A 13420-nucleotide genomic window follows, 5' to 3' on the forward strand; every position below is an offset into this window, starting at 1 on the left:
TGCTTACTGATGAATTTGAGTGCTATATTTTCATTACAAACCAAGTACTCTTGAGGCCATCTATTCATTTTCAAAAACTTTTAAGGCTTCATTTCATTATTCTCAAATCCACAAATGTTCAAGGATTTTCATGGCCTGTGGGAACCCTGTTTTCAGCCCTTTGGATTGCCAGGCCTTAGTTATCATAGTACAATGTGCATTCTTGTTTTCTGAACATCCTCTAAACATTATTGAGCAGATACTATCAATCAAAGGCATGTCAGTATGACAAGTGTAAACAGGAGGCTGCAATCTCTATGCACCTTGTCCACTGTCAAATCTATCGACCCAGAATCAACATGCAGTCAAATTTCGTTCAACATGCGTGTCAAGAAATTACTAAATAGGTTGGACAGCTACCGTACTGAATAGGCTGCATTTTCTCCATACCTGCAGCACTGTATCTATTAACCCAGTCTGGTCATTCCTGTTCATATGCGTCAGTGTCAATCTACATATGTATTTTTTTTTTCCCCTCACTTCCTTCCTCACCCCCCCTCACTTCCTCCAGTGGAAGGAATCAGTGACTCCAGCTTGATGTCACTGCACTATGTAAACAACATCGGCACCACTGCAACACAAAGCAGACATATTGGTTTAAAAACCTTACCTCACTTTTCTGGTTTGCTGAAAAGTGCAGTGGAAGCTCCGTCTTCAAACTTGAACTCTAGCAATTTATTCTAAAGCAGTATTTTGATAAAGTCTCACTGATCGACTTGGGTTTTTAAATGAGGAGGTAATATTTAAGCTTTAGGTAAAAAAGTCAAATTTAAGCTCCACATTCAGAGAGATTAAACGAATGACAAGTCATTTTGGTAAGACATCGTACACCTTACCCACTCCACCCCGGCTGTTATCTTTCCCTTCCCTCTCTTCCTGCCGTTTACCCTCTTCCACCCTCTCCCAGGCTTTCATGCAGTTTCACTGATTCAGCATTCTCATCCCTCCCTCTCTCTCTCTCAATAGTAATGTACAGGCTGTAGCGGCCCGTATGCTGTTATGCAAACTCTCACTGTCTCTCCAACCCTCCTGTCCACTGTACTGTACTATACTGTAGCGTAGGCAGGCAGGGTGTGTCCTGAGTGTGATGTGGTGCATCGGTTGCTTCCTTTGGTCCCGACAGCTGTCAGGTCAGCCAATCCATAAGCCCCTCCCCAACTCCCCGACCATGGTCCCCGTTTCTCTCTGCCCCATGTATAGGATGGTAGGTTCCAGTGCGCCTTTCAGAAAATTGGCTAAAAATAAATATGCTGGCATGACACAGCCAGGAGAGGGGCCTGTAGTGCATACAGAGGAAGAAAGAGCTCTTGTAACAGGGAAAAATGCAAGAGAACATGCTGCTCTTTTAGTGAGATCATGGATTTAAGCTTCCCAACATGAAATAGTTGTAGCCACCTAGCTAGTATTTATGACTACTGCACTTTAACTGCTCAAAGCAGCTCAAAGAAATTCTGAACAAATCATCACTGTTTCGCTGCCGTTTCACAGATTCAATACGAGGACATAAACTGCCCAAGGAGAGCTGAAAATAGAACCAATAAAGAAGCCTTTATTGTTACATTTTGTGATTGAGAATGACAGGGGGCCTTGTGCATGTAAATTTATCTGCTTTAATATTACCTAATTTTATGTCTTTGACTGTACAAATGTAGAAAACTATAAGATAAAAAAGAAAAAGCAATCAGAAAACACATTTTTGTTTGCTTTTTATTATTTCATTGTCAACATATGCCATCCCCATCAATGTTGCACAGCTTGTACTGAACAAGAGGACAGAAATGCCTACAGAATTGATTTGGCAAACAACCTTCAATTGTGTTATCCAATTAATAACAAAGAAAAATGTTTGAAATGGAACAAATAAAATTAAAAAGGACAGAGTATGAAAAGCAATTTGTTTTGACATAACAGCATTTGTTTATAACAGATTTTTTTTCTTTTGTTAAGACAAAATACTGAACAGTGTCATGTGTCCGCTCTCATACAATAAGTTTGGAAACTCCCTTTTTGTGAAAATGAAGACATTCCTCTTCCAATAATATGAGGATCCATAATACAAGAAAAAAACTACATTACAGTTATCAATACTATAATACGATTTTCTATACATTTATAAAATCATAGTTATTTGCAATGGTTTTAAATTCTTTGTTTCTTTATTCTTCATTTTTAAGTACACTTACAAACAAAATTATGAAACTCACGCACACAGTACATCCCATATTTTTGGTGTCAAAACATACTTGCATATGTATGAACTTGTCAGAGGACTAAATGTGTACGCTGGGTGGGGTGTGTGACATTTTAGTTATTTTCACCACTGCATAAATTTTTCCTTGTTTTCTACGCTCACTTGCTTGTGTTATTCACATCATTTCTCTTTACAACACAAAATCACACCAAGTATTTAACCCCACACTTTTTAAAACAAATTTTACTGCCATGTAACTTAGTTACCATTCACTTCAGACACAAAATGGCTAAATATTATTCCTTTACTGTCGTAATGGGTAATTTTACTAATTGTTACTGGATAAAACTGTACTAGCCCATAATTTGATTGAGATTTTCTCAGCACTGGAACAACCTTTTTGCCATTGTGTCGATTTGTAGTCTTTTTCCCACTCTTTCTTCTAGCTTTTTATGTTTGTACAAGAAACCATCTATAAATTTAAGCATCATATCCACTCATGATGTAAAGACAGGTGAGAGCAGGTTGCTTGTTTCTAAGGTAAAGAGCCAGGGTGTGTAGGCCTTCTAGCCACATCAGCCAAGGACAGTCTAAAATTAAAAAGTATAAATTGCACCATCATAATTTCCATCAGCATAGACTATGTGGACTACAAGGCTCTGGTAAGGGGGAAAAAAATATCTTAAAACAAAAAAAAAAGTGACTGTGAAGAGGGACAAACAGTATTTTGGATAATCTGTAGATTTTTTTTTTTTAACACACTATACTGCACAATGGCAGTATTGCAAAGTGATGGAAGAGCAGATATGCAATCATACACACAAGCACACTAGAACTTCACTTCATTACATTAAGACACTAAATCAGTGAGAGATAAAGAAGAAACCCTCTCCAACTTCTTGAAGGCCACCAATCAACATTTTAATGACATTAATTATTTAAACTATATATATATATCTATGTATATATATATTTATTAACCAGGTTTTACCCCTTTTTTAGAGTTGTTTTATTATCTAAGCTCACAAGGCCGTGGATGAAGATAGGAACACTACATTATCTCACAGAGCGCTATCGGCACACGACGGTGGAGGAGATGTGTCGATCAAACCTCTCCTGCTCTTGATCCATTACAGTGACCACAAAGAGATCAAGAGGGGGACAAAAGGGACAACCTATATTAGGACGCGCTACCCATTCCATTTCCTTCCCCTTATCCTCACTCCTTTCACATCTCAAAAGGCTTAAGACGAGTCAAAGCAGAACACTATTGGCTTCAATCAGCTCTCGCAAAAACAAAGCCTCGACCATCTAGTTTTCGTTCCAGTCCTTTCACGCGCGTGACCGCAATGGGGGTAGATGCTAAGACTCTGGGGCAAGGAGCTGGGGAGTAAAATGGGATGAGGCCGGAGGGAAAAACCCTGTACTCCCATTGGATCAGACTGCAGTGTCCGTCCTCGAGATCTCTTAGAACAGAGAGCCATTGGAGGGAACCAGCTGTCGCAGGGGGGCAAGCGGGCCTTTTTCAGTAGCTGTCCACCGGTCGGCTCCAATGGACCAGTCTGTTCGGGGCACTTTCCAGTCAATGCCGAGGTCAGAATATGTCTGGGCAGGGCTCCCAGATGCCGCGCTCCTTGGCTTCCCAATAGCCTCCCTTATAGATATGAACTTGCTCACCTGTGATGCGGTCCTCACAGCGCTCGAACCAAAGTGCCTTGTAGTTGTCATGAGGAGTGCCTGGTGGAAGAACAACAAATAAGAAAATCAATCTTTATAAACAAAATTTAAAAAAAAGAAGAAGAGAGGAGAAAAGAAGAGAAAACGGACAAAGAGAAGAATACTTGCTTTTCAGAGAGGGGTCAGTAAAAGAGTCCTCATCGACAGCTTTTGGAAGAGAAAAGGGGGGTCATGGAAATCGTTTTTTCACCTTAGTTCTAATATTTTTCCCATTCAAGGAAGAGAGGAAAACAGGAGAAAGGCATTAGCACAGCAAAGATGAAATGATTCACTCTTACCTTCTTCTGACTGGCTTGAGGTGCGCTGGCTGGCGGCCTCCCTCTCCCTCTCGCGCCGGACGCTGCGCTGCTTCTCCTCCAGCCTCTGCTTCTCAGCATTAGCCTCGTCCCAGCGACCGTCCTCCATCAGCCGCTGGTCAGGCCGGCGCCGGCTGTCGGTGGGCGCCACGCCTTCCTCTGACTCGTTTAGGGTGAGCGCCAAGTCGGTGAAAAAATACATGGCCTCTGCCCCGTCGCTATGGAGACGGAGAATGTAAACGCCTCAAGTTAAACTTCATTACCCTGTATGGGAAACTAGGTTCACAAACAAGGTTTACAACACACAGAAATACATAAAACAAAAACAAGAACATAAAGGCACAATAAAACATAACAACATATACCCATATAGATCATCGGTTGATAAGACCAAAGAGTAAAATTGCTCTAGGGTTTGCATCAGTGCAACATACCAAGTTCTTGTACAGCGATATAAGACACTATATTTCATGTACAAATTCATGAAATTCAAAAAACTTTATTTATCCTCAGGGGGGAAGTCTAACTTAATTAAGCATTTGATTTGCAATAGAATGGCTCTTTTGGCTAATTTTCACCAATTTTCCCAGGACCTCCACAAGTAGCAGATGAAATTGGTGTTTGAAAGATGACCATTTTCTGCTTCAAAAAATTGGATTTGTGTATCAGAGTGGGTCTATCACCAGTAGGCTGAATCATAGATCTCATATTTACATGAAATTCTGCCATTACTGATGGGATCATGTTTCAGATGATCAGAGTATTCCAGGCGCTGACATTTGGGATGGTAAAGAAAAATCTTACACTATTTCTGGAGAGGAACACAAATTTAATATACTTGCTAGAGACAGAGAATATAGCATGTGCCACTAGAAGTGTAACAGGCAACCAATCAGGAGTCTGTTTGATAGAACGTAGTTGTTTCACTGTGATCTGATTGGCTCAGTCAGAAAGAATGTATGATGGCCAGCAGGGACAAGGTTAGAATACATGCAAAGACTAAAAACTGTATATAACTGAAGCCATGCAAGCAGTACTCACGGTAGAGGGTTCCTCCTCCAGACCTCTCGGGCTTTGAGGGTTTGGTAGACTGTCTTCTGCTTGCCCTCGGTGCCATTCTCTCCCCCTCGGCTGCTCTGCATCACCCTGGAGAACTCCATCTTCTCATCCCACGTGCCCGACAGCACATAGTGGGCCTTGCCGTCCTTGTCCATCACCACACCTGTCACCTGAGGAGAGGTGAGAGAGCGGGTAAAGTGGTGGAAGAGATAAAGAAAAGAAGGTAAATCATCATGACCCGTGAAAGAGCAACAGGGAGGTCACTGCACAGTGTAGAAAACATGTCAGATGGTTTCACCAAAAAGCGGAACTTGGCTGTGACTAACAGGGAGGGAAAGTAGAACAAAGGAGAGAGGAGCCATTTTGCAGTCAAGTCTGAATCAGTCAAATCATTCTCTGCCATTGCCCCACCTTCCTGGCCACGTCTCTGGAGAAGTAGCTGTAGGGGGCAAACTTCAGATGGCAGCGGTCTCCTGTTGTGTGGTTCACCACGTCTATTTCTCCGGACTGGAAAGGAGACAGAAAGAGAAAGATGGAGGAAAAAAACAAGTAAATCACTGACACTCTCGAGGCAATTCCATTTTCCATTGAAGAAGAATGTATTTTAAAATTAAATTACATTAACAATTAAATGAGTACTAGTTACTCTGAAGGTATGTCTGTTTAATCAAAGCCATGCTATTACTGTGACATTCTTGTACAGGTCAGTCTCACCTGATCGATCCATAGTTTGCCTACGATGATGTTGTGCACGGTGGTGGTAACTTTCTTCCATGTGTAATGATTGTTGCCCTTTTCAAAGATAGCATGAATTGTGCCTGTAAGGCAGAGCCAAGGCAGACGAGGTGAAAAACAGAAACCATGACTGACAAGACATAACTCTTTTGGGTGGTATACGCGACGGTCTGTGATTGACATGCATAACTTCCCTGACCCAAAGGCATGACTGTAACGTTCATTACGCGACTCATCTCTCAACAAATGACGTGGAACTATTGTTAATGCACTTGTTTTCCTTCTGGGAATGACTGAAATGTTCATGCCCCACCCATCTAGGGCACATTCGCACCACACCTGTATGTTACCCGAGGGCATGCCTAAAATGTTCAGAAGCAGTAGATCTCTCACCTAAAGGCATAATGGAAAGGTATTTGCCCCTGAACTTGCTGGCAACGGTGATCTCCTGCCTCAGGGTCCAGCCTCGATCGGAGATCACATGATGTGCAGCTGCTGGGGGGTGGTGACTCACCTGGAGAAAATGTAGAGAATGTGTTTGGTGTGTGCTTCATTTTAAAAATCATACACATGGATGGGTTATAACTCAATACACAAAAAAAAACCCCACTGAAAATCATAAATCCCATTATACTACACACATTCATCTACAATTGGATTCATTGGTTTATCCCACTAGTCCAATTTCATTTGTCTGAATAGAACCACTATGTAAAAGCTCATGCTCTGATTACAGTTTTGTCCACAGCTGCCCGATCACTGGATTTGCTGCCTGAAAGCACAATTTATTGGATTATCATTTCATTTTCTTGCTCCTCAGGGAAAGAAACATCTCCCCCCTTCTACTTTTCTAAGAGACAGCTTCCTTAAGCCTCCATTCCTCCTTCACATTCCTTTCTCTCCTCTAAACATTCAACCTAGACCATCTATTTTTCCCCCACCTTGTACATCTATTCCTGTCTTTCCAACTCCCAATTTAAAAATCACAGCTTTCTTCCTTCACCTGTACTGTTCTCACAACCCAAATTCCTCTCTACCCTTCACTCCTTCAATCAATAAACTACTCTCCTCGATATTTTTTCTCCACCTCTCTCTTAAGGTCTCCTTCCCAACATCCATCCCTTGTTCCCTTTAACTTCCTTGATGTAATCTCTCCCTCACCTGCTCGCAGAGGGAGCGGTAGCCGCTCTCTCTCCGGCGATCCAACTCGTAGGTCTCCCCCAGCAGAGGGTTGAAGGGTTTGCCCGTGCGGTGAACGGTGGTAGAGTAGGAGGAGACGGAGAAGGCCGCCACGTAGCACAGCTGCTCCAGGGAACTCTGGCACTTGCCCGCCTTATCCAGCAGTTCATGGTACTCGAGGTCCTCAGACAACCGCTGCAGCATGGAAATGGGCTCATTGAAGTTCACCTACAGAGAGGAAAAGAGAACAATTTGAACGTACATTAATAATAATAATGCATTTTATTTATACTGCTCTTTTCATTCACAGTGAATCTAAAAAGGGCTACAGAGTTAAAAACATAATAATAATAATGATGATCATAAAATAATCAGTAAACAAAAGTTAACGTGAAAAAGCATTCCCAAATAAAAAGGTTTTTAGGCCTTAAGAATAGAATAGAATGAATGTATGCACTCACTAGAATAGAATACAATAGAATAGATGTATACACTCACCAAATGACATATCTATTACACTACCTATATGGGTTACAAGACAGGCCATCAATTTGGGTTTGAAACTAACATCCCTGGTTCCAAGGTACTAAAGAACATGGTGTCAGGATTGTACACATTGATCACGTTACGTCAAAGACTCAAACAAGCCTGATTATTATCCATTAACACAGGTTAACAAAGGGTTATTTGATCAGTGGATGATGAGTAACCTATGTGGAAATACTGACCGGCATGGGGATCTTGGACAGCTCTTTGCCGATGCAGTTCTTCATGATGCTCCACAGGTTGAGGGAATAGTTGGGTTTGTCTGGGATACGGCTCCGCCTCTTCTTCACCGGCACCATCTCCTGAGACGGGGACTCCTGGTTGATCGCGAGCAGCTCCTCGTTAAGCTAAGAACGACGACAGAAGAAAATTATGTCAATAAGATAAGGCATAAAAGCTATTGCAAATGATAATGCTAAACAGTCATCTCTACAATGGCACGACACTCTTCAGTCTTAGTACAGCAGAGGCCAGTTTGAGACGTACCGACTGATCATCAGGACACATTTCACTGTTGAAGCCACTGATATTACTGCTTGACCTTCTGTTGACAAAGAGATTCACAAAACAAACAGAGAACAAAGACATTCAGTGATAGACTGGAAGGGTCACAGTCATCTCGACAAACAGCATAACATACACGGAAATGGAGCATGAAGGCGACTGCTAAACTTGTACAAAAAACAAAATAAACAATTTGGGAATTAAAAACAAGCTTGCAAGTGTAATGGAATCAAACCATACTACAATAATAGATGTGATGTAATCATGACTCTGCAGGTCATACAAGGAAATGAGTTAAACAAATAAACCTTCGATAAGGAAGAACACTGATGAGGGCTGGGTGAAATTCCCCCTTTGGAAGCTTCTATACGTTCATGTTATTTTATCTGTAGTAATCACATGTAACAGTGGGGTAAATAAGAGTCCACTGACTTATGGAACTGGGGGTCTGCAGGCACAGTGATAAACTCAGGCGCCTCCTCCATGGCATCGAAGAACTCGTTGTCATCGTCCTCATCGCTTGCCTCGCCCTTTCCCGGCCCGGCAGAACCTTAAAAGAAAAACACTCGGTTCAGCCAGGAACATGCGCGTCATGAAGTTAAAACCATTGCCGCATGAATGGTTGTACAGTTGTATTAGGCGGCACAGACTCTGCTCTCTTGCTCCCTGTGTGAATCCAAGCAGCATGCTAAAGATTCAGCGGGGAAAGCAAATAAACCCCCTCAGGGTATACAGCACTAAACCCAGCAGACACATAGCATTGAGATATGGAATATACATAATTTGAAGTGCCAAACATGATTGCCGTTTGTTTGGATCAGCTGACTATCAGCTGATGTGGCGCGCATGACTTGCATGTCCTGCCTGAACCAATGTGAAGCTTCATTTACATTAGATGTACTTATGTTAAATTGATTTACCCTTCATTTTGAGAACTCACTGAAGATTCTAACCGTCTACACATTTGCCAATCAAATTTCAGAACTATGACAGTGTGACAGTTCTATTTCCAAGACTATTTGTCTATGTTCAAATGCGGGTTTTTTGTTGAATACCTCTGTTAGGGTTAGCTACAAGTTCTCACTTGGGACTTGTGTAATCAGCAAATTTGTTAATTAGGTTATTTTTTCTTCAAAAGGCAACTACATCAGCCAAGAGCCAGGCATGACATTAAATATACAGTACTGTACAAAAGTCTTAGGCACCCTAGATGTTTTATATCAATTTTGTCTGATATGTTTATTTATTTGCTTTCTGCATTAGTGTGTCAGTAGACTGCTCTTTATAGTACCTTTTTTTATATTTAGAAACTTTTCATTTCATTATTTTTGAAAGCATCTTTGTGTGCCTAAGACTTTGCACAGTACTGTATGACCAGTTGAAAAACTCTTTTGGACATGTATCATTTCCTAGAACTTTTTAAGACCTGGAAAAACACACCCTTTTCCATGACTATGGGAACCCTTCTGTCCATGATTCAAGTAATTTGAGAACCCTGATGGCTTGGAATTTCAAAGAGCACCGATGTGAATTCAATTTAGGATGCAGAGTTCTCTACCTCTTTCACCTGCGGGCCCAGGTTCGGTTGCGACAGGATCTTACCCTTACTGTCTGCGGGAGTGTTCGCCTGTGAGGCCCCTCTGAAAGCTCTCTCCAGGTGGTTGTGCTGCTTGGCCAGTTGCTCCAGGGTCTCCTCCAGCCTCACCCGCTGATCTCGCTCTGCCTGCAGGGCTTTCTGCCATCGTTTACTGTGGGCCTGGGCCAGTGCAAGGAAGTCTCGGCACGCCTGAGGAGCAAAACAGCACACAGATGCAACTGTAACCAGACCCTCTCTGTTCATTGAAAACCAAAATCAAATTACTTTGAACAATTTTGAGCAAGTGCTTTGGTCTGCTTGGAGTACGGGACAGACAGGGTTTGCATTTTGGTTCCTTTGTCTCAGACACGATCAATCAAGGGGAAATAATTGAATGCATTTCTACTGGTCACTGGGCCCAGGTCTTACTGATACATTTTACATCTACAAAGAGGCAGATATAACTATACTGTAGGAGGAGGTAGGAGATGACACTCACATTGATCATGGCATTGGAGGTGATGCGGAACAGTGTGGCCCTCTCCGTCACCTGCCGAATCTTATCCCCAGCCTCTCCAGTGAGACGCAAACTGTCCAGTTCTGACAAAGACCTGGAATACATTGGCACAGTATCTCAGAAAACTAAACACACAAATCTGTGTGTGTGGTTAGCTGTGTGAAAACGTGTGTTTGTGTATACATGTTTAGGTCAGATGTGTTTTGGGCTCTCTCGGTTTATAATCAAAAAGCGAAGAGAAACAAACTCATTACATCAGGGTACATCTGCTTGACCTGCAGTCGGTAAAGTGAAAAGAGAGCAATAGAAACTTAGAGGCTGACCTCTGGAGGGCAGAGCCATGTTTCGAGATGAGGTCATTGCATGTGCTGAGATCCTCCACTTTGCTGCCCAGCGTCCTGAGTGTGGACTGGACTTCCGAGTTTTGTGTCCCACCACCTTGTCCAGGCGGCACCGAGGCAGAGGATGGAGAGAAGTCATCCCCAGAGTCATCTATAAAGAACCAAAGAGACAGCAAAGTGCAAAGGTTGAGGTTAGAAAGTGTCGACAAAAGCACTTCTGTCATTCTAAAAAGCATCTCTCAATGTACAAAAGGAATATGTTTACAGAATAGGAACACTAACTAGTTTATTATACTCTCTGCCTCCTCTTTGAAAGCTGTCTTGTCTCCACCCATGCGCTTTACCTGACTCGGCCTGCATGCGGGCAGCCTTGGCTTTGGCCAACTCCAGAGCAGTGATCCAGCGCTGACGCTCCACCTCACAGCTGGCTTTCAGGTGATACGTCTGTGCCCCACCATTAGAGATCACGAAGTTGCAGGCGTCGTCCACGGCGATAGTTGCTGTGGCCAAGTTGATCGTGCCCCTACACGTGTGGCCCATCTCTGCCTGGGTCCTGATAATCAGAGACACAAAAAGCTTGAAATACTTCCACATGCCACCGCAATCCTAAAGAATACAGGGTTTGTATTCATTACTAAACTTTGATCAGACTTGGAAATTCAACAAAAATTTGAACTCAGATGAGGTAGGGTTATTTATCTCAATATATAGCGCATTATATTAAATGCACTAACTTTGCAAGTTATGTTAATCAAGGTTAATCAGAATCTTGGCTGAGTGAGTGTAATAAAACAGTCGTTACAGCAGATAAAGGTGACATGATCAAGGCCATATGCTTGCTGTATTCTATTTGTGTTTTGTAGGAAATCGTACCTGTAGTACGACAGTAATCCGTTGCTCAGGACAAACCATCTCCGTTGATATCCCTTGATATAATTTGTCCATTTGAACACCCATCCTTTGTATGTGTCGCCGGCTGGGGTTGGAGTGGGGGTCTTGGGCTCCGACATCACAGCCCCCAAATCACGATGCAGATTTGATCAGCCTTTGGTAAGATATACGTTAGACATGTTAGAATTTAAATGGGAAGGCTTATGTTTCATACTGCACAATCTCAATTTATCAGATGTTCACAGGATTTATTGCCAGTGATAGCAATTGATCTTACAGTGTGGTGTGGCAAGTCAAAGGGTAACTAAGGAATCAGATTACATAACTACTGGAACATTTTAGGAGACAAAACCCCAGTGTTCAAGCTTTAATTAGATGCACATAAAGGAGTGAATGACTTACGTTGGTAGGATGTGGTTAAAATAGCTTAGTCTAATTGTGGGTAAATTTATATAAACTTATGATTAGCGTTAATTTAACGATATTAGCTGGCTAGTAAGTGAATTAGTCAGTCATACAAAAACTACAAAATATATGATTCCTGATTATATTGTTGATGAAACTTAAGATTTACCAAATCAATACAATACAATACTTAAGAAGACCAGCTAAAAACAACTCATGACCGTAACGTTAGTTAAATTCTTCGAGCTCACAAGAAACTGATGGGTTTGACACTAGAAGCTAGCCAACGTTAGCGCTAGTTAAGCTAGGTGGGAGTAATGTTTAGCTAGTTGTCGAATTAGCTTATCGAAAGGAAGAATGACAATGACCTTTCCATTAACATTAGCTGAAGTTACCAAACGCAATTGGCAGGGTTGCTCACAGTTTACTAGCTAACGTTTTCATGTTTAACGTATTTCTGAGGTGCTAGCACGAAAGATGGGTGACGGTGAACAAACATTAGCTTGCTAGCTAGCTTTCAAACTCGCTGATAGCTATGTTTACCTTGACGTGTCCGTAATGTGAGATCAGGCAACCAGACACCCAGTGAAGTCACTGCTAACTTTGACACCCATAAGCTAGCTAGCTGAGGGGGCTAGCTAGCGAACTGGCCAACACGGGTCAGCTACAAAACAACCAAATCGACGACGTCAACGACAACAGTGGGGTGACTGTAATGCAATCACTACAGTGACTTTAATCGCCAACGATAAATAATCGTGTGTATAATGTACAGTCTACAGCTGCGTGCGACGACAAAATCTAAAAGCTAGCTACATCTAACTAGCCTAACGTTAGCTCGTTGGTTACACCCGGTGCCACACTATTCCGTCTCGTCTAGAAACTGACAGCTATGGTTTCCCCTACCAGGACAATGCCGGAGGTTGAGCGATTTTCTCTTCAAAGTAAAAGCCTACTGTTTGTCACGTTTGAAAACATAATAAGTGCGGATTGAGGTGTACAATCAACAACATCGTTATATTGTGTTGTGAAAGGGACATTAGAAGTTATTTCTATTAGTAGAGATTTCGCCGTAAATACATATTTTATTTTAACTTTGGTATTTTCTATTTTGCTCTTTGTACTTTGTTCGTCAGTGAGGGTTTTATTTTGAATATTATTACCGGAAGCCCCTTTTTTATTGTGGCTGGCTTGACACATCCTCTCGCCAGTGGATATAGGCTACTCAGTCTACCGAGCCCTGAGACAATTATTAAAGGATCAGTAACTTCTGAAGATAAAATTAAATGATCTGAAATTAGCATTATTTTATATTCAATACGTATTTGCTAAATTTAGTGGCTAGTACTTGGCGACGTTGTAAGATAACGATAAAGATTGGATTGTTTAAAACTCGCGACGAAT

The 13420-nt window shown here is 41.9% G+C and overlaps 1 protein-coding gene across 2 annotated transcripts; it reads right to left on the minus strand.

Annotated features, from left to right (window-relative positions):
- Window positions 1–1747: 1747 nt before the first annotated feature.
- Window positions 1748–12878, minus strand: LOC139657829 (oxysterol-binding protein 1-like). Of its 2 annotated transcripts, XM_071535762.1 has the most exons (17): window positions 12560–12878; window positions 11594–11765; window positions 11065–11273; window positions 10703–10871; window positions 10362–10473; window positions 9889–10072; window positions 8719–8836; window positions 8269–8326; window positions 7965–8129; window positions 7219–7464; window positions 6451–6571; window positions 6037–6140; window positions 5734–5829; window positions 5305–5492; window positions 4246–4481; window positions 4076–4114; window positions 1748–3967 (listed from the first exon to the last, which is right to left on the minus strand). In XM_071535762.1, exons 2-17 carry the CDS (start codon window positions 11728–11730, stop codon window positions 3825–3827), a joined length of 2325 nt encoding a protein of 774 aa, XP_071391863.1. In that variant the 5' UTR covers window positions 11731–11765; window positions 12560–12878; the 3' UTR covers window positions 1748–3824. The 2 variants fall into 2 exon arrangements, with proteins under 2 accessions (XP_071391863.1, XP_071391864.1); XM_071535763.1 differs by lacking the exon at window positions 4076–4114.
- Window positions 12879–13420: the final 542 nt, after the last annotated feature.

Source organism: Centroberyx affinis, unplaced genomic scaffold (assembly GCF_046629955.1).
Source record: "Centroberyx affinis isolate AG114_WGS23_722 - 3 ecotype Tasmania unplaced genomic scaffold, CSIRO-AGI_Caff_v1 ptg002764l_1, whole genome shotgun sequence".
Lineage (NCBI taxonomy): Eukaryota > Metazoa > Chordata > Actinopteri > Beryciformes > Berycidae > Centroberyx > Centroberyx affinis.

What these genes read in the sequence shown, in the direction of transcription:
- LOC139657829 (XM_071535762.1), bottom strand. Translation starts at nt 11,730, where the DNA reads ATGTCGGAGCCCAAGACCCCCACTCCAACCCCAGCCGGCGACACATAC. An exon ending in CCTTTCCATTATGCCTTTAG is followed by an intron (nt 6,141 to 6,450) that starts GTGAGAGATCTA and finishes TCTGCCTTACAG; the next exon opens with GCACAATTCATGCTATCTTT. An exon ending in CCAGAGACGTGGCCAGGAAG is followed by an intron (nt 5,493 to 5,733) that starts GTGGGGCAATGG and finishes ACCTCTCCTCAG; the next exon opens with GTGACAGGTGTGGTGATGGA.